At 35.8% G+C, this 19398-nt stretch overlaps 1 protein-coding gene across 6 annotated transcripts in view; it reads right to left on the reverse strand.

Annotated features, from left to right (window-relative positions):
• Positions 1 to 964: 964 nt before the first annotated feature.
• Positions 965 to 19398, reverse strand: part of SUCO (SUN domain containing ossification factor) — a 79534-nt gene continuing 61100 nt past the window's right edge. For 5 of the 6 annotated variants that reach the window (XM_009240903.3, XM_009240894.3, XM_009240891.3 and 2 more), the window contains 5 exons: positions 12586 to 12690; positions 10572 to 10726; positions 10004 to 10095; positions 4003 to 4058; positions 965 to 2983 (listed from right to left, as the gene is read on the reverse strand). In XM_009240903.3, the coding sequence (XP_009239178.1) occupies positions 2540 to 2983; positions 4003 to 4058; positions 10004 to 10095; positions 10572 to 10726; positions 12586 to 12690 (852 nt within the window). In that variant the 3' untranslated portion in view covers positions 965 to 2539. Of the gene's footprint in view, positions 2984 to 4002; positions 4059 to 9640; positions 9732 to 10003; positions 10096 to 10571; positions 10727 to 12585; positions 12691 to 19398 lie in introns of those variants that run through there. The other variant, XR_008511459.2, reaches the window with a different exon arrangement.

The raw sequence follows: 19398 nt of genomic DNA on the forward strand, positions 1-19398 counted from the left end.
GGAAGCACAGTAACTGCAGATGGAATCAAAAATGGTTGCCACTGGGAAGCAAGAAATCTTCGGTGGAGAAAGGTGGGTGGTACTGGTAGTGTGTGTGTGTGTGAGAAATGGTACAGAATAGAGAACTGTTTTCTGTTCTTACTTTATAAGCCTTATAAAACTAATTTATCAAATTATATGTATGCATAACTTTTTTTTTTTTTTGAGACAGTCTCACTCTGTCACCCAGGCTGGAGTGCAGTGGTGCAATCTCAGCTCACTGCAACCTCTGCCTCCCAGGTTCAAGCAATTCTCCTGCCTCAGCCTCCTGAGTAGCTGCGACTACAGGCATGCGCTACCATGCCCGGCTGCTTTTTTTAAATTTTTATTAGAGACAGGTTTTCACCATGTTGGTCAGGCTGGTCTCGAACTCCTCAAATGATCCCCCTGCCTTGGCCTCCCAAAGTGTTAGGATTATAGGCGTGAGCCACAACTTTAATGTTTTTAAAAATTCAATTAAAAGAATTGTTTTACTTTGCATCCTTGTTCTTACCAATCCCCTAGTTTCCTTTTATTTCATACTGTTTTAATGCTTTACTTAACATCAGAAGAAATAAAATGAGGTTGATCATCAGGGAACACCAGAAATCCCATTGGATAAATATCTATATAGTTTTTGCTTCTTAATAGGCACAAATCTACTATTTTCACTTCTTTTTTTTCTCATGTAGTTATGTGAGAGAGGAAAAAATAAACCTCATGTTGCAAAATGTTACGCTGTATTTAGATATGAAAAACTGAAATTTTGATAGCATAGGGAGCAAAATGTTTATGTAAAAGTACCATCATTTTGTAGTTGGCTGAAATGTGATCAATATTGAATGGAATGCTGCTATATTTAGCTTTAAAAGTGGCAAAAACTTAAATCTCTGTTCAAAGATTAATAATTTCTGAGTTCTCTTTTAAAAGACAGAAGAGCCAGTAATTAACAAAGACAAGTGTTCAGATTTATTTGGAAATTCACAGTTTCTAATGGCACTACAGCTCCGTAGTTACATATTGAAAATTCTCTTCCCACAACACACAGATCACATAATTTCTCACTGTATCTCTGCTCTCATCTGGACCTCTTTTCAAGGGGCTTCTATAAAATCAGGCCCTCTTGCTCTGAATAGCTAATTGTGCAGACAAGAAAGAAATTTAAATCTTCTAAAACACGCTGTTAACCTAAAGCAGCAACTTAAACAAACAAAAAAAGGCTTTAAATAAGTCACATTACAAACAATACCCAAGAAAGGTATTAGACAAGTTTAAAAACAGTTATTACTACTAAAAGTGCTCAATAAGTTATAACTTAAACATCACAACACAAAATGGTCAATTCTCTCCCTTTCAAAAAGAAACATGTTCCACTTTCATTCATTACTGTACAATCATACTAAGAAATCATTTTATTCAAATACAGTTGCTGCCAATTATTTTTTAAAGACAGAAAAAAAGACAGAGACATCGACATCACATATGTATTACCTCTGCACATTTGTAGCCAATACAAAGCAAATATCAAGGAATAATAATCTCTTTAGACTTAACCAATTAGATTAAGCTTGACAAACTCACTAACTGGATCTGTGCATATGTACGCAGGCAGTGATTACATCATGAGACTTGTACTAATTGGCCAAACCTTCAAATTTTATATTCATACTAATAAAAACAGTGAAAGTTTGGAGGATTAGTGTTTATTGTGTATGTTTAAAATGTAAGCTAAAGAAAACCTTCACAAATGGTTAAGTGTGTTTAAAAGGTGAATTTGTCAAAAATTTGTTTGCATATATCAGTTGTTTGCAAAAAAAGATCCTGTAGGGATTTTTCCTCATTGAGTTAGTAACTAAGTAAGAAGTAATCCAGTCTGAATAAGTGAAAATAACAAGAGCATCACCATCTACCTAACAGAACAGACTTAAAAATTCCATTAAGTGTTCATTTCCAGTGAGTTTGCTAAACAAAGATCCAGTTGGCAAGTCTTTAGGATCTTTAGATTGTCTGACCCACACTGCTGAGCTTCAGGCACAGACCCCCTCAAAGCATTGTAGTGTTTGCAGCTTCAAAAACCTAACAAAGTTATAAAAGAAATCAAATAACAGAAAAAGTTATCCCTCCTCTTCCAGTGGCATTATAAATAGACAAAAGGCACATAAATATGGGAAGGTGCAAGAAATAGGAACAAAGCTAAAGGAAGAGGTTTAGGCTTTCATTCCTATCCCACCTAAGGAACTGGGCTTCCAAATTACTTTTGTCCCAGTAATTAATCTTGTGAAAAAACATCTTTATAAAATGTCTACCATTGTCCTTATAGGAAGTGATCAGCTTTGTAAAACTGTAGCTCATTAACCAAGATTGACACAATCCCATCTACTTTTTAAAAAGGCAGAAACCATAATTTCTGAATGCCTTTCCCATTCATATTTTCTCCCTCCCCCAAACCCTTCAAATACCACAGACTGTTCTTCAAAGAACAACAACAAAAAAGTCTTCAGTATGAAAAGTTCAATTAATTTTAGATATGTCCCGAGACTGCTGTAACACCAAATGTTCCCACAGTGATCTCTTTGTTTCCTTTGATTATGTCATGCAGGCTCGGCAATGATCCCGACTTAGTCTGTATTAGAGTTTTTATCAATTTTCCTTGGTCTTGGACTTTAGATCGCCTTCGTTTTAAAGCCCTCTTCTCAGTTTTTGTCTTTTGAGACTGTCCATTGCACAGACTTGTGCAAGCTGAAATGCCACAAAAATAGGACTCTTCTGACTGTGATGAAGTTTCTGAGCTTCCTTCAGATGGAGGACCTTTATAAGAAGAGTGATAAACTTCTCCCATATTAGAAAAATCTCTCTGGTTCGTAAAGGGCTTTCTTCCTTTTATGTCTCCATTGGCTATGGGGTGCAACGGTTCTGCAGGCTTTATGGTCTCAATTTTTTCAATTTTGTACTTGCAGCGCTTCTTCTACAACACAAGAAAAAGAAAAGTTAGTAATGATACTTCCCATAGTAATCTTATCAAACACCTAGAGAGCTGAGCTAATAGAGAAGTGCCACCTCCTGGTGAAAAGTAAAACAGTATTATAAACAGCACAGAACACATACATTGTTGTGTTCTATACAGATACTACCATCACCTTCCCATTTTGTAAATACTACTGAATCAAAACTCTTTAAATTGCTTACCTGCTACCTATGAATATAGGTTTAGGGAGTGATACTAATAATCTGAATACCTACTAACTGCCTGATAGCATACAGGTTGCTTTCATGTATTATGGCAGCTATTAACCCTGAAAGGTCGGTATTTTATCCTTGATTCTTAAATGAGAAAAGCAAGGTTCAGATGTTTAGTTCTTTGCCCAAGTTACAATGTAGTAAGCAGCCAGGTTGAGAATGAGTCTTAGGCTATTTGCCTACAAAGCCCAAGTTCTTTCACCTAGATGAAATTACTACTAACTAAAATTAGTATAACTTAATTTGAAAGGCAAAATGAAAAAACACAGACTTTGAAGCCAAAAAATTCTAAGTACATTCTGAGTTGCTGTTTTTTCATTAAAAAAAAAAATGAGGATAACATCATCTTCAGGTTGTGGTGAGGATTAGAGGAATGGTGCACGCTCTGTGCTTGGCATGCATTCGGTAATAAATAATGACAATCATCCAAGGATCAACAAATGTTTTTTTGTGAAGGGTCAGACAGTAAATATTTTAGGCTTTGCAGGTCACACATTTTCTCTCTTGCATGCTGTTCTGTTTTATCACTCTTTAAAAATGAGAAAACCTATCTGGCTCATGGCCCATATGGCCTGTGGGTCACAGCTTGCTGACTCCTGTTAATATTTATTTACAACATTATCATGATAGAAAATAAACATTCAGTTAAGGACTACTTAAAGGTAATTACCTTAAACCTTTCAACCTCTTTTCTTCATTTATTATCACAAAACATAGCAATACACTTAAAAAGAAATAAACAATTACCTTCTTTTCTGGAGAAAACTTGAGGGGTTCTACAATGTACAAATCATTTGGGTCTACTGTAAGTAAAAAAAAAAAAAGCAGATGTAAAAACGTAAAGTGGATTTGGTGGATTTGCTATAATTAAACACTGAAATAAGAAAAATCATTCTTTATTATCCTCTAGTAATAGAACCAATGAATTTGTATCAGGTTAACTATATATTTATGCATTTTAAATTAGTAAGCAAAAAGAGGCAAGGTGGAAGATGATATATGATTCCTATACTTGACTGGTCATCTTCAAATAACTATACTTCCTTAAGTTATTAACTAGTAGCTGGTTATCAACCAATACAATAAGGATCTTTCTTTGGGCCCAGCCTCACTCTTTTACCTGATAAGAAAAGAAACATTCCTGGGTAAGCTAACACCAAACCTACAGATCATTTGGATATTTCCCTAAAAGACTAGCCTCTAAACTGTGTCACAAAGGTAGATTAACAATGTGCAACAAGTAGTCGTGACCGTGTTTGGAAGCCAGTTAGAGAAATAAACACAAAAAGAGATCCAAGATATTTTTCTCTGTTTATTACTATGATCAAAACTATGAAATCCAAATCTAAAAACAGCTTGAACATGCAATATATATCACTAAGCAATAATGAATGAACACTTCTGGCATAGTGAGTAAATTAGATTTATTAGTTTTAGCCCAAAGTTTCTAAGGTTTCATTACTCTAAGCAGATTCAAGATATATCCCTATCCCACCCCCACACTGACAAAATAGACACGCATTTTTAAAAGACAGGCTATAAGACTTTAGTCCTATTCAATCCACTAAAAATAAACAATTTAAGGTCTGACAGAGACAAAAGCTTACACATAGCAAATTCACTACAGAAGCTCTACACATTTGGGAAATTTATTAATATAATTCAACCAATTATAATTTTTTACATTATATTTCAGAGATTCATTGAGAAAGTCATCAAATATATGAAAATATCAAAACATCCCTCTAAACAGTCATTTCTATCAGATTACTAATCTTAATTTACTTTCTTTAATAATGATGTCTATTTCTAGAAATGGTTATGTTATTCAGATCAACCTCTACAATGAAAGCAACTAAGTAATGACAGTTTTTTTTTTTTTTTTTAAATCACTAAAAGCATTGAAAAGCTGCCAAGAAAGTAATCCCTAGGCTAAAACTGAAAGAAAAGTGGGAACCCGGACAGTCAAGTAGAAGACAAAAGTCATTTTTGCCCTGAAAACATTTGTCAACACAAGAATATATGAACTTTGGTTCTGATGGTATCATAAGGGAATGGATCAGAAATCAGGTCCTAGGGCCCACTCAAAGTTTAGTGTAATAAGATACCATCTCCCTGTGTACAGTAAACTGAAAATCCAAAGGACTGTATCCTCAGGGAAAGAATGAAGCCATGCATGAACTTGCAGTCCAAATTATCATCACCTGGTGGCCCAACAAACCACAAGTCATGAATGTAAGGTATTACACGAATGTAACACACACACAAATTCCCTCTCAAATAAGACCTATATTCTAGGCCTCAAATTATCCCTACAAATAACTTTTCAAAGAGAAAAAGTAGCACACAAAGACACAACACACCCTGAGTAAGAGCTTACAAAGACAATGAACAGACTCACAAAAATTTAAGATATTAGATTTATCAAACACAAACTATAAAGACAATTATGCTTAATATGTCTAGAAAATAAGCTTGAAAATATCTGCAGGAAACATATAACAAGGAAAATACAGACCTGGATTTTTAAAAAATACAAAAAGAACTCCTGGAAATGGAAAAAATAACTGAAATTGAAAACCCAACGAATAAATTTAGTAACAGTAAGACTGCTGGCCTGGAAGCACATCAGAAGATATCATCCAAAAACAGCATAAAAAGTCAAAAAGGTGGAATGTTTACAAGACAGGGAAGATACACGGAGAAGTAATACGTTTAACTGAATATGAGAATCTAAAAGAGACTGGGGCACAGGGAATATCTGAGAGGAAAAAATAATGGTTGAGAATTTCTCAATAACCAGTAAAAGAAACCTACAAATCCAGAGCTCCAGAGAGCCTCACGAATCTCAAAATGATAAAGAAAAAGAAGAGGAGAATATTTCAGTTTTAACTAATGACAAATGAAAGCTCTGAAGAATAAAAAAATTAGTAAACGTGGGGTAAATTTAAATGAACATTAGTGTAAAAAGAAATACCTTGTTGAGTTAAAATTAAGCAGAAAGAATAGAATTAAAATATACAAGAACAGTAACATAAATAAGGCTTGGGACACACAAGAGTTTTAAGATCTATGTATTATTCAGGAGAAGATGCAAGTATTGATGAACTTGAGACTTTGGCAAACATTAATACTTGTGACTTCTAGGGTAACTAGTAAAAGAACAGAACCAGTACACACCTTCCAACATAATGGCAGTAAAAGGGAATATTTACTTCCTCCCCAATAAAAAATCTTAATGAAAGCATGGAAGGGGAAAAAAAAAGAAAAAATAAAAAGGGATACCCCTGCCCATCTAATTTTTATAACCCTTACATACCAAAATCCAACATGAGAAAATATTACATGCCAATCTTATTCATATAGATGCAAAATTCCTAAATAATTATCTAACAAAATTCTGTAGAAATTATATATACAATACAAAATTCACACACATATATCATGACCAACTGGTATTAAAAATGCAATATAAGTTTAACGTTAGAAAATCGAATATAATTCATGTTTGTAACATTAAAAATGGAAATAAAATATAAAAAAGTCTATAAAATACCTATGACAATAGGTAACACATGACAAAATACATAATAAAAAATCCACAAAACATCTATGACAAATACAATCTTAGCAGTAAAACACTGTAAGCTTTCCCTTTGGAACAAGACAAAGATGCCTGTCAATCACTTTTATTTAACATTGCTGAAAATGCAAGCTAACACAGTTAAGAAAGCAAAGGAAATAAAAGCTATAAGGACTGCAAAGGAAAAAAACAAAACTGTCTTTGTTCTCAGTATATGTACCTGTATTCACTGAAAATCCAAAATAATCTGCAAGTGAACTAGTAAAACGACATTGCTTATATAGAAAGTTCACCCTAAAATTCACATAAAATCTCAAGCGACCTCAAATAAGGAAAATAATTTTAAAAAGAATGAAGTTAGATAACTCACACTTCCAGATTTCAAAACACATTACAAGGGTATAGTAATCAAAGTGGTAGAGTACTGGCATAAACACAGACAAATACACCAATGGCACAAAATAAAGAACATAGAGATAAGCCCTCATGTACATGGTCAACTCATTTTTAAGAAGGGTGCCAAGACCACTCAATGGGAAAAGGACAGTCTCTTCAACAAATGGTGCTGGAAAAACTGAATATTCACATTCAAGAGAATGAAACTGGACCCTTATCTTATACTATATATAAAAATTAACACAAAATAGATTAAAGACATAAATCTATAAAAATCTTGGAAGAAAACAGGGGAAAAGCTTCATGACCTTGAACTTGACAATGATTTCTTGGATATGACCCAAAAGTACAGGCAACAAAAACACAACAGACAAATGGGACTTCGTTGAACTTAAAAACTGTACATCCAAGGACACAATCAAAACAGTGAAAAAGCAACCTAAAGGATGAAAGAAAATATTCGCAAATCATATTATCTAATGGGGGTTATAATCCAGAATGGAGGTTATAAAGAATTCCCTGAACTTAAAAACAAAAAATCAAACAATCCAACTAAAAAATGAGCAAAGATATTTGTATACCCCTGAACAGCACTACTCACACAACAGCCAAGAGGGGAAGCAATCCAAATGTCCACTTACAGATGAATGGATAAAGGAAATGAGGTATATAAATACAATGGATGGAATATTATTCACCCTTTAATAGGAAAAAAATTCTGTCACATGCTATAATATAGATGAACCTTGAGGACATTATGTTGAGTGAAATAAGCCAATCAGAGAAAGACAAATACTATATGAGTCCACTTATATGGGGTATCTGAAGTAGCTGAATTCATAGAAACAGAAAATAGAATAGTGGTTGCCAGGGACTGAGGGAGGGAGAAAAGGGGAATTGGTTAAATGGACACAGAGTTCAGGTTTGCAAGACGAAAACATTCGGAAGATCTGTTTCACAACAATGAAATATACTTACTACTAATGAACTGTGCACTTAAAAACTGTTAAAATGATAAATTTTATGTGCTTTTTATCACAATAAGAAAAATACATGGTCTCTCCCACAGAGCTTAGAAGTGAAAATAAGGCAAGTAAAAATAGGTAAAATCAAAGCATGCTATGATAAATGCCGTAACAACAGAACTTATCAAACAATAGAAGAAATAGATGAATTAACTATTGGTAGAATCAGGACTAAAGTCAGTCTCCTACCTCCTCTACTCAACTTTCTTTACTGGTAAAGATACACCAAGATGACACTGTTTTTAAAATAGAAGTAATTCTATTATCAGGTGCAAAACGCTACTCTGTTTGGCCCTAAAAAACTGGATAAAGAGAAGAGAGATAGTAAGATAGTCATGATTTCACTTAAGACTAGAAATGCTCAGAAGTAAAAATCTAACGTATTTCCTAATTGCACAGGTATACCTCAAATAAGGAATGTTTAGAATATGGAGTAACTGTAACTCTCATACGCAGCTGATAGAAGGGCAAATTCATAAAAGAGTGTGGAAAACTGTATGACAGTATTTACTAAAGCTGAACACACACATACCCTATGATCCACCAATCCCATTTCCAGTGTATACCCAACAGAAATGCACAGGTGTTTACCAAAAGTATGTAACAACCTCAAAATGAAAATAATCTAAATGTAAATGAATAATGTACAGTATACCTATATAATGGAATACTATAAGGAATGAAAATAAATGACTATAGTCAATGGCATGGTGAATCTCACAATGGTTAGACATCAAAACACTGGCTACTCTAGGAAAGGATGGGCAGTGACTAAAAGAGCACAAGGAAGTTTTTGAGGTGCTAATGTTCTACTTCTTAATTTAGGTGTTATTTGCACAGCTGTATTGTTTGTGAAAATTCATTACATTTTACATATAATTATACTTAAATTAAAAATTTCACTTATAAAAAGACATATTAACCAAAAGAAAAAGAAAAAAGCAAGGAGGAAGAAGAGATTTACTAGCTTTAAGTAAACACACATAATGGGTTAAGTCTGTAAAGCTTTGTAATAATAATAAACCAGTGAAGCCCAGGAATGATTACTTGAATAATTTAATCAATTGAAACATGCTACTCAGTTACTAAATCCTACAACCAACGATTATTAAGAAAGCACTCCTAAATAAAATATGTAATTAATTCAGTTATTTTAATATTAGTATGAAAACAAATTTCTAATTCTATTAATATGCATTAATTACAAGATACTGAAATAGGAAAATATCCACTCAGTACACATCCATTCATTTAAATGTAAGTATTTATTTAGTGTTAGACAATGGAACCTAATCATAGGTTCTGGGGCTAAAAAAAAGAGACCAGATTTTTGTTCAGAAAGTGCCTCACAGTCCTAAACTAGACACAAAAGGGGTCCTACCTGTATAAGAAGAGGAGGCAGAAAAGCACAGGATGCTATGGGAGCACATTCAGGTTTTCCATATCTGTTGAACTTTCTCAAACATCCCTTTCTAAAAAGAAATACTTCTAAACAGGAGCATGTGCAAACAAAGCTACCAACTGCTAATTAAACTAAGCCCCCCTCCCTACCCTCTGGGCTTTTAGGAACAAAGAGAGATATAAAATGTGAAAATGATAAAGTGGCTTGACACAGCACAAAGACAAAGGCTACTTGTATCCATTTTTTGTTGCAGATGGTCATGAATACAACACTGACATTACATTTATGCCAGAAGCTAGTTTCATGTTTATATATACATATTATATATCCAAAAAAATCTACCTTCTTTGCCAGTTAACTGTAGAGACTTGGATCTCATGAGCGGGAATGAAGTTCTTCTTTTCAAATTCATATCATCATAGGAAGAGAAACACCTAACACATTAAGAAAAATACATATTGGTTACAACGAGTAAAGCACATATAATTTACTCTTTTGTTGAGGCTACACAGAGGTTATTGAGAACTGTACATACCACACGGGACTAACTCTAACACTCCAGTTATTGCTAATACAGGTGAAAAAAAAATTTAGAGATCTTTGTCTAAAAGGTACTGTATTAAAATATGTATTCTCTTCTTCCTTTGAATTCCACATTTAAGCATCTTTCTCAACCAAATATTTCAGGGGTTTCATGCACTTACTATTAGTGTTTTCTCTATTATAGTCTACAGAGCCAGGTTAGGCATAGGATCATCTTACTATCGAAAGATGTTTTTAATGTTTTGGTTTCAAGATAATCATATAGGGAAAGAAATTACCTCAGTCTCCGTTTATTTGCTTAAAATTTCTCAAAAATATATAAAGCATAGTAAAAAAATAAAATTGTGAAATATAATGCTGATATTACCTTTTAGGGCTTGGATACTGATTACTTTTAGGAAGTTTTGAAATATAATCTCCATCAAATTGAGAAGTATTTCGACAACGCTGCATACAAAGCATCAGTCCCAAGACAACACAAAGAACCAAAGATATGACAAGATAGCTTTGTCGATCTGAAACCTGAGATGAGAAGAGGGTTAAATAATAATCACAGGAAATCATATTAGGAAAAACATAAGGTATCTAAAATTCAAAGGACCAATCATTTTAAGTATTTTTTTAATGTGCTTCAAAGACCAGAGATGCAGGGCATGCTCTTTGAAAATAAACTATGACATTAAAAAAAAAATTCTTTGCAGCATTCTAATTCTTTCTATAGGAGTGAAACCTATGGAAAAGTTTTAGAAATAAAACAACAAATATATTATACCTTTATCTATCTCACCAACTGTTAACATTTTGTCACATTTTGTTTGTCTTTCCATTTACACTATCTCCTCCTCAGGGAGAAAAAATAATTGTGCTTTTACCCAGTCTTTCCCATCTTATAAAATGAACTATCAACCACCCAGTTATGTAAGCCCAAAACTTAGAGATCAACCTCAGTTCCTCAAGGCTTATCTTTCTACAACTTACAAATATTCTGAATTCAACAAGTTTACACTATTCTTCACTTTTAAAATACTACTCTAAATCAACACCACGTCATCCAGGCTACTGCAATTACTTTTTTTTTTTTGAGACAGAGCCTTGCTCTGTTGCCCAGGCTGGAATGCAGTGGTGTGACCTTGGCTTACTGCAACCTCCACCTCCTGGGTTCAAAATTCTCCTGCCTTGGCCTCCCAAGTTGCTGGGATTACAGGCACATGCCACCACACCAGCTAATTTTCTTGTATTTTTACAAGAGATGGCGTTTCATCATGTTGGTGAGGCTGGTCTCCACCTCCTGACCTCGAGTGATCTAACCGCCTGGGCCTCCCAAAGCGCTGGGATTACAGGCGAAAGCCATCATGCCTGGCCTGCAATTACCTCTTAATTGGTTTCCTGTCTGCTTCTGCTCCTGCTGTTCCCCAACAGGCAATTCTCCACAAAGCAATAAATGGAGAGTTTCTCAAAGTGCTAAGCATTAATGACATGATCCATATCACTTCTTAATACTTTCTAATGATACAAAGATTCAAATAAAATTCAAACTCTAAATTGTCTACGAAGTCCTACAAGACCAGGCCTCTGCCAATATCTTGAACCCATTTCTCAGCTTCACTTTTCTCACTCACTCTGCTCCAGCCATACCAGCTTTCTTTCTGCTCTCAAACACATTACACTGTTTCTACTCTCCAGTCCTTTGCCCTAGTTCTGCTAGAAACAGGTTTGTTGTCATTCCAGGCAATGTATGGCTGCTAACTCCTCTTGAGTACTTAGCTGTAATACCACCTCCTCAGATAAGCCTTCCAAGATCACTCTAACTAAAGCAGCATCCCTTACTGCCACCACCCTACACACACACAGACATTTAATTTTCTTCATAGTACATATCACTAGGAGAAATTATCATCTATTTATTTATTTACTAAATGTATTATATCCCTCCCCCAGGATGTAAACCCTGTGAGGCCAGGACTATTAACTACCGTATGCCACAACCTAGGAGTGTACAGCTCACACTTCACATACACTAGATGCTCAATAAAAAGTTTTTAAATCAATGAAATTTTTGCTTTGTTAAGCAACTTTATAAGCCTTTTTGAATTGAAAATGAAGTATGTGTTGCTACTATCAATGCTTACAAAAGGCCTGCTAGAAGTTTTATACCTATATTATAGGTATGGCCTAAATTATGAAAGCCATATTTTACAAAAGACTATGATAATATATTTTCAAAACTTAAAAATGCCATATTCTGGTTTTTGAAAAAATTCACTACAAATGACAATTTTGTTTGGTCAAAGTTTTAGGTACCATGTTCATGTTAACAAGCCTGGCTTTATGACAACCTCTATACATGCATTGGGTCTCACAATACCAGCAATAACAATTACCTCCCGTTTCAATTCTGCTACTGTTGCTGATAAATTTGAAACAAGATGTGTCATGTTGGTCAGCTGTGCCTGTAGCAACTGGATGGCTTCAGTTTGCCGCTGATCCTATGACAAAGGAATTTATTTTTTTTTTAATATTAACTACAAACTATTAACATTATAAATTGAAGTCAAATAATCTAAAAAAAACCATTAAGTTATTCCAAAACAAGTGTATTAATAGGAATCTCAATGAGTAAGTAAACTTTGAACAGAAATTTTAGAAATAAACAAAACACTTGAAGTATCTGGGACTGTGTCTAACCCTCCCCAACAAGAATTATTATTTATTTATTTTTGCCACTCACTGCTACAATGTGAAATACTGTATAACAGAATTTGATAAATTACTTTTCAAATTAACATGTGTTCCATATATATAAACTAGCATATAACCAGAAATATTTAAAAAGTCAGTGTTTTTAAAGCAAAGCAGTTGGCACAAAGACAAATTGAAAATTTTCTGAAGAATGTTTTTGGCTATAAAGTAGGCTCAAAACCAAGTTTTAAAAATTTCCTTCATAGCATATTATGTTGGAACTTACGACGGTACATAGTGAAATATCCATAATTGTTCATCCAACCAATGCTAAAATATCACCAATGAAAGAAATGCATCAAAAACGCCTATCTTTCCATTTGTTTTAGGCAGCACTGAATTTTAGAAACTTTTATAATCAACAAAGATGTCTTATTTATAATATAGTTTGTATGCATACATTAGGGAATTCTACATCACAATCATAATTATGACCCTGTATTAGGGAGACTTTAACTGAAAATCTGAACTTTTATTTTTATTTTGAGACGGAGTCTCGCTCTGTCGCCCAGGCTGGAGTGCAGTGGTGCAATCTCAGCTCACTGCAAGCTCCACCTCCCGGGTTCATGCCATTCTCCTGCCTCAGCCTCCCGAGTAGCTGGGACTACAGGCGCCCGCCACTATGCCCGGATAATTATTTGTATTTTTAGTAGAGACGAGGTTTCACCGTGTTAGCCAGGATGGTCGAAAATTTGAACTTTTAATAAAGTTAGGGAGGAGGAAACGAGGGCAGGAAGAAGTCAAGGAAATCTAAAACTCTTTTAGGACCCTATATGAAATATCTACATAACTATTTATTATTCTAGACCTAAGTTTTTCATATTTTGATTCAAAAAACTTTTTAAAAAAGCTGTGTACCTGTGTGTGGAGAGGGGGGGTGTATAAAACTGTAACAAAATATTTCACTTACTTCCCTTACTGTGATCCACTATGGTACTTTCTATCCTACTTCATCTTTCCAAAATGCTAAATGTGACTTTTTAAATTGTTTATTTTGAATCCTGACTTACATTTGACTGATAAATTCAAGACAGTTATAAACATTTAAAGAACAAGCTATTAAAGTTAGTAAGTTGATTAACACTTCTAATCAGGATTAACTTCCAATACTATTAATATACAACATTGTTGAAAAGTACTTACATAAGTCTTTGAGACACAAGACATAGATGTTACATATCAGCAAAGAGAAAATACAGAGGAAGGGGCATTCGTATTCAAACTAATGAAAGCTAAATAACACACTGTGTTCCTGAGTCAGAAGCCTTAATATTAAGATGACAATTATGCAAATTAATCTATAAATTCATCAACACAATCCCAATCAAGATTCAATTTTTTTTTGGTACAGATTAACAAGCTGAGCCTAAAATCCATACAGAAATGCAAAACACTACTACAGCCAAAACAATCTTGTAAAAGAATATAACTGGAGGACTTAACATTACCTGACTAAAAATATTAATATAAAGCTACAACAAACATAACATTGTGTTATTACCTTAAAGATAGACAAGCAGATCAATAGAACAAAAGCCCAGAAACAGACCCACATATATATGGTTAACTGATTTTTATCAAATGTACAAAGGAAATTCTGTGGAGAAAGGACACATTCCAACGAATGATTCTAGAACAAATGGATGTCTAAATGCTTTGCTCTTCTGACCCTGACTTTCCAAAAAGAACTTTGATCCATACCCTGTAACACATCAAAGTTAACTCAAAATGAATCGTGGGCCTAATATAAAACTAAAACTATTAAGCTTCTAGAAAAAACAAAGGAAAAAATCTTTGTGATTTTGCGTTAGGCAAATATTTCATAGAGCAAAGAGAACACTGATATATTGGGCTTCAACAAATCAAAAACTTCTGCTCTTCAAACCACACTGTAAAGAGAATAAGAAAACAAGTAATGGATTGGGAGAAAATATTCGCAAAGTGTATCTCCAATTTATAATGTGCCACGAATAGGAGAGTAAGATGCACCTAACAAAACTCTGCAGTATAAGGCCTCCTCGCTTCACCATCCCTCAGTCCCAAATAACCTTTAAGAAAAGTGTAAAATTTCTTCATTATGTTATAACACACATATCACACTAGCTAGGTAAAATACTGAAATAGTTCCCTTAAAATCAACAAGACAGGGGAATGGTCATAATTACCAGTCCTATTGTATCACTATATGGCTCTAGCCAAGAGATAGGGGGAAAAAAAAGATATGACGATCAAAAAGAAGAAACAAAGCTGTTCTTACTTGCAGTCAATAAGATTATCTACATTAAAAAAAATACACACAGAAAAATTTTAGAGTTTAACAAAGTTGCAGGAAAGTCCTCTGTCTCTATTTCACACACACACACACAATGTACTATGAATAATGCTCAAGAAAACTTTCTTGGAAGGTTCCAAGATGGCCGAATAGGAACAGTTCCAGTCTACAGCTCCCAGCGTCTGCGACGCAGAAGATGGGTGACTTCTGCATTACCAACTGAGGTACCGAGTTCATCTCACTGGGGCTTGTTGGACAGTGGATGCAGCCCATGGAGTGTGAGCCAAAGCAGGGTGGTGCATCGCCACACCCAGGAAGCACAAGGGGTTGGGGAATTCCCTTTCCTAGCCAAGGGAAGCCGTGACATATGGTACCTGGAAAATCGAGACACTCCCACCCTAATACTGTGCTTTTCCAACGGTCTTAGCAAACGGCACACCACGAGATTATATCCCACGCCTGGCTTGGAGGGTCCCATGCCCACAGAGCCTCGCTCACTGCTATCACAGCAGTCTGAGATCGAACTGCAAGGTGGCAGTGAGGCTAGGGGAGGGGCGTCCGCCATTGCTGAGGCTTGAGTAGGTAAACAAAGCGGCCAGGAAGCTCGACCTGGGTGGAGCCCACCGCAGCTCAAGGAGACCTGCCTGCCTCTGTGGACTCCATCTCTGGGGGCAGGGCATAGCTGAACAAAAGGCAGCAGAAATTTCTGCAGACTTAAACGTCCCTGTCTCACAGCTTTGAAGAGTAGTGGTTCTCCCAGCATGGAGTTTGAGATCTGAGAATGGACAGACTGCCTCCTCAAGTGGGTCCCTGACCCCCGTGTAGCCTAACTGGGAGGCACCTCGCAGTAGGGGCGGACTGACACCTCATATGGCCGGGTGCCCCTCTGAGACAAAGCTTTCAGAGGAAGGATCAGGCAGCAACATTTGCCATTCTGCAATATTTGCTGTTCTGCAGCCTCCGCTGGTGATACCCAGGCAAACAGGCTTTGGAGTGGACCTCCAGCAAACTCCAACAGACCTGCAGCTGAGGGTCCTGACTGTGAGAAGGAAAACTATCAAACAGGAAGGACATCCCACCAAAACCCCATCTGTACGTTACCATCAACAAAGACCAAAGGAAGATAAAACCACAAAGATGGGGAGAAACCAGAGTAGAAAAGCTGAAAATTCTAAAAATCAGAGTGCCTCTTCTCCTCCAAAGGAACGCAGCTCCTCACCAGCAACAGAACAAAGCTGGACGGAGAATGACTTTGACAAGTACACAGAAGTAGGCTTCAATCGACTGGTAATAACAAACTTCTCTGAGCTAAAAGAGGATGTTCGAACCCATCACAAAGAAGCTAAAAATCTTGAAAAAAGATTAGACGAATGGCTAACTAGAATAAACAGCATAGAGATGACCTTAACTGACCTGATGGAGCTGAAAACCATGGTACGAGAACTACGTGACTCATGCATAAGCTTCAGTAGACAATTCGATCAAGTGGAAGAAAGGGTATCAGTGATTGAAGATCAAATGAATGAAATGAAGTGAGAAGAGAAGTTTAGAGAAAAAAAGAGTAAAAAGAAATGAACAAGGTCTCCAACTAATATGGGACTATGTGAAAAGACCAAATCTATGTCTGAATGGTGTACCTGAAAGTGACTGGGAAAATGGAACCAAGTTGGAAAACACTCTGCAGGGTATTATCCAGGAGAATTTCCCCAACCTAGCAAGGCAGGCCAACATTCAAATTCAGGAAATACAGAGAACACCACAAAGATACTCCTCGAGAAGAGCAACTCCAAGACACATAATTGTCAGATTCACCAAAGTTGAAATGAAGGAAAAATTGTTAAGGGCAGCCAGAGAGAATGGTCGGGTTACCCACAAAGGGAAGCCCATCAGATAACAGCGGATCTCTCGGCAGTAACTCTACAAGTCAGAAGAGAGTGGCGGCCAATATTCAACATTCTTAAAGAAAAGAATTTTCAACCCAGAACTTCATATCCAGCCAAACTAAGCTTCATAAGTGAAGGAGAAATAAAATCCTTTACAGACAAGCAAATGTGAGATTTTGTCACCACCAGGCCTGCCTTACAAGAGCTCCTGAAGGAAGCACTAAAAGTGGAAACGAACGATCGGTACCAGCCACTGCAAAAACATGGCAAATTGTAAACACCATCGAGGCTAGGAAGAAACTGCACCAACTAATGAGCAAAATAACCAGCTAACATCATAATGACAGGATCAAATTCACATATAACAATATTAACCTTAAATGTAAATGGGCTAAACACTCCAATTAAAAGACACAGACTGGCAAATTGGATAAAGAGTCAAGACCCATCAGTGTGCTGTATTCAGGAGACCCATCTCACGTGCAGAGACACACACAGGCTCAAAATAAAGGGATGGAGGAAGATCTACCAAACAAATGGAAAACAAAAAAAAGCAGGGGTTACAATCGTAGTCTCTGATAAAACAGACTTTAAACCAACAAAGATCAAAAGAGACAAAGAAGGCCATTACATAATGGTAAAGGGATCAATTCAACAAGAGCTAACTATCCTAAATACATATATGCACCCAATACAGGAGCACCCAGATTCATGAAGCAAGTCCTTAGAGACCTACAATGTACAATGAGACTCAGACTCCCACACAATAATAATGGGAGACTTTAACACCCCACTGTCAACATTAGACAGATCAACGAGACAGAAAGTTAACAAGGATATCCAGCACTTGAACTCAGCTCTGCACTAAGCCAACTTAATAGACATCTACAGAACTTTCCACCCTAAATCAACAAAATATACATTCTTCTCAGCACCACACAATTATTCCAAAATTGACCACACAGCTGGAAGTAAAGCACTCCTCAGCAAATGTAAAAGAACAGAAATTATAACAAACTGGCTCTCAGACCGCAGGGCAATCAAATTAGAACTCAGGATTAAGAAACTCACTCAAAACCGCACAACTACATGGAAACTGAACAATCTGCTCCTGAATGACTACTGGGTACATAACGAAATGAAGGCAGAAATAAAGATGTTCTTTGAAACCAACGAGAACAAAGACACAACATACCAGAATCTCTGGGACACATTTAAAGCAGTGTGTAGAGGGAAATTTATAGCACTAAATGCCCACAAGACAAAGCAGGAAAGATCTAAAATTGATACCCTAACATCACAATTAAAAGAACTAGAGAAGCAAGAGCAAACCATTCAAAAGCTAGCAGAAGGCAAGAAATAACTAAGATCAGAGCAGAACTGAAGGAGATAGAGACACAAAAAACCCTTCCAAAAAAAAAATCAATGAATCCAGGAGCTGGTTTTTTGAAAGGATCAACAAAATTGATAGACTGCTAGCAAGACTAATAAGGAAGAAAAGAGAGAAGAATCAAATAGATGCAATAAAAAATGATGAAGGGGATATCACCACTGATCCCACAGTAATACAAACTACCATCAGAGAATACTATAAACACCTCTACGCAAATAAATTAGAAAATCCAAAAGAAATGGATAAATTCCTGGACACATACACCCTCCCAAGACTAAACCAGGAAAAAGCTGAATCTCTGAATAGACCAATAACAGGCTCTGAAATTGAGGCAATAATTAATAGCCTACCAACCAAAAAAAGTCCAGAACCAGACATTCACAGACGAATTTTACCAGAGGTACAAAGAGGAGCTGGTACCATTCCTTCTGAAACTATTCCAATCAACAGAAAAAGAGGGAATCCTCCCTAACTCATTTTATGAGGCCAGCATCATTCTGATACCAAAGCCTGGCAGAGACACAACAAAAAAAGAGAATTTTAGACCAATATCTCTGATGAACATCGATGCAAAAATACTCAATAAAATACTGGCAAACCGAATCCAGCAGCACATCAAAAAGCTTACCCACCACGATCAAGTTGGCTTCATCCCTGGGATGCACAGCTGGTTCAACACATGGAAACCAATAAATGTAATCCATCATATAAACAGAACCAAAGACAAAAATCACATGATTAACTCAACAGATGCAGAAAAGGCTTTCAACAAAATTCAACAGCCCTTCATGCTAAAAACTCTCAATTAACTAGGTATTGATGGGATGTAGCTCAAAATAATAAGAGCTATTTATGACAAACCCACAGCCAATATCATGCTGAATGGGCAAAAACTGGAAGCATTCCC

The sequence above is a fragment of the Pongo abelii genome, chromosome 1 (assembly GCF_028885655.2).
Source record: "Pongo abelii isolate AG06213 chromosome 1, NHGRI_mPonAbe1-v2.0_pri, whole genome shotgun sequence".
NCBI lineage: Eukaryota > Metazoa > Chordata > Mammalia > Primates > Hominidae > Pongo > Pongo abelii.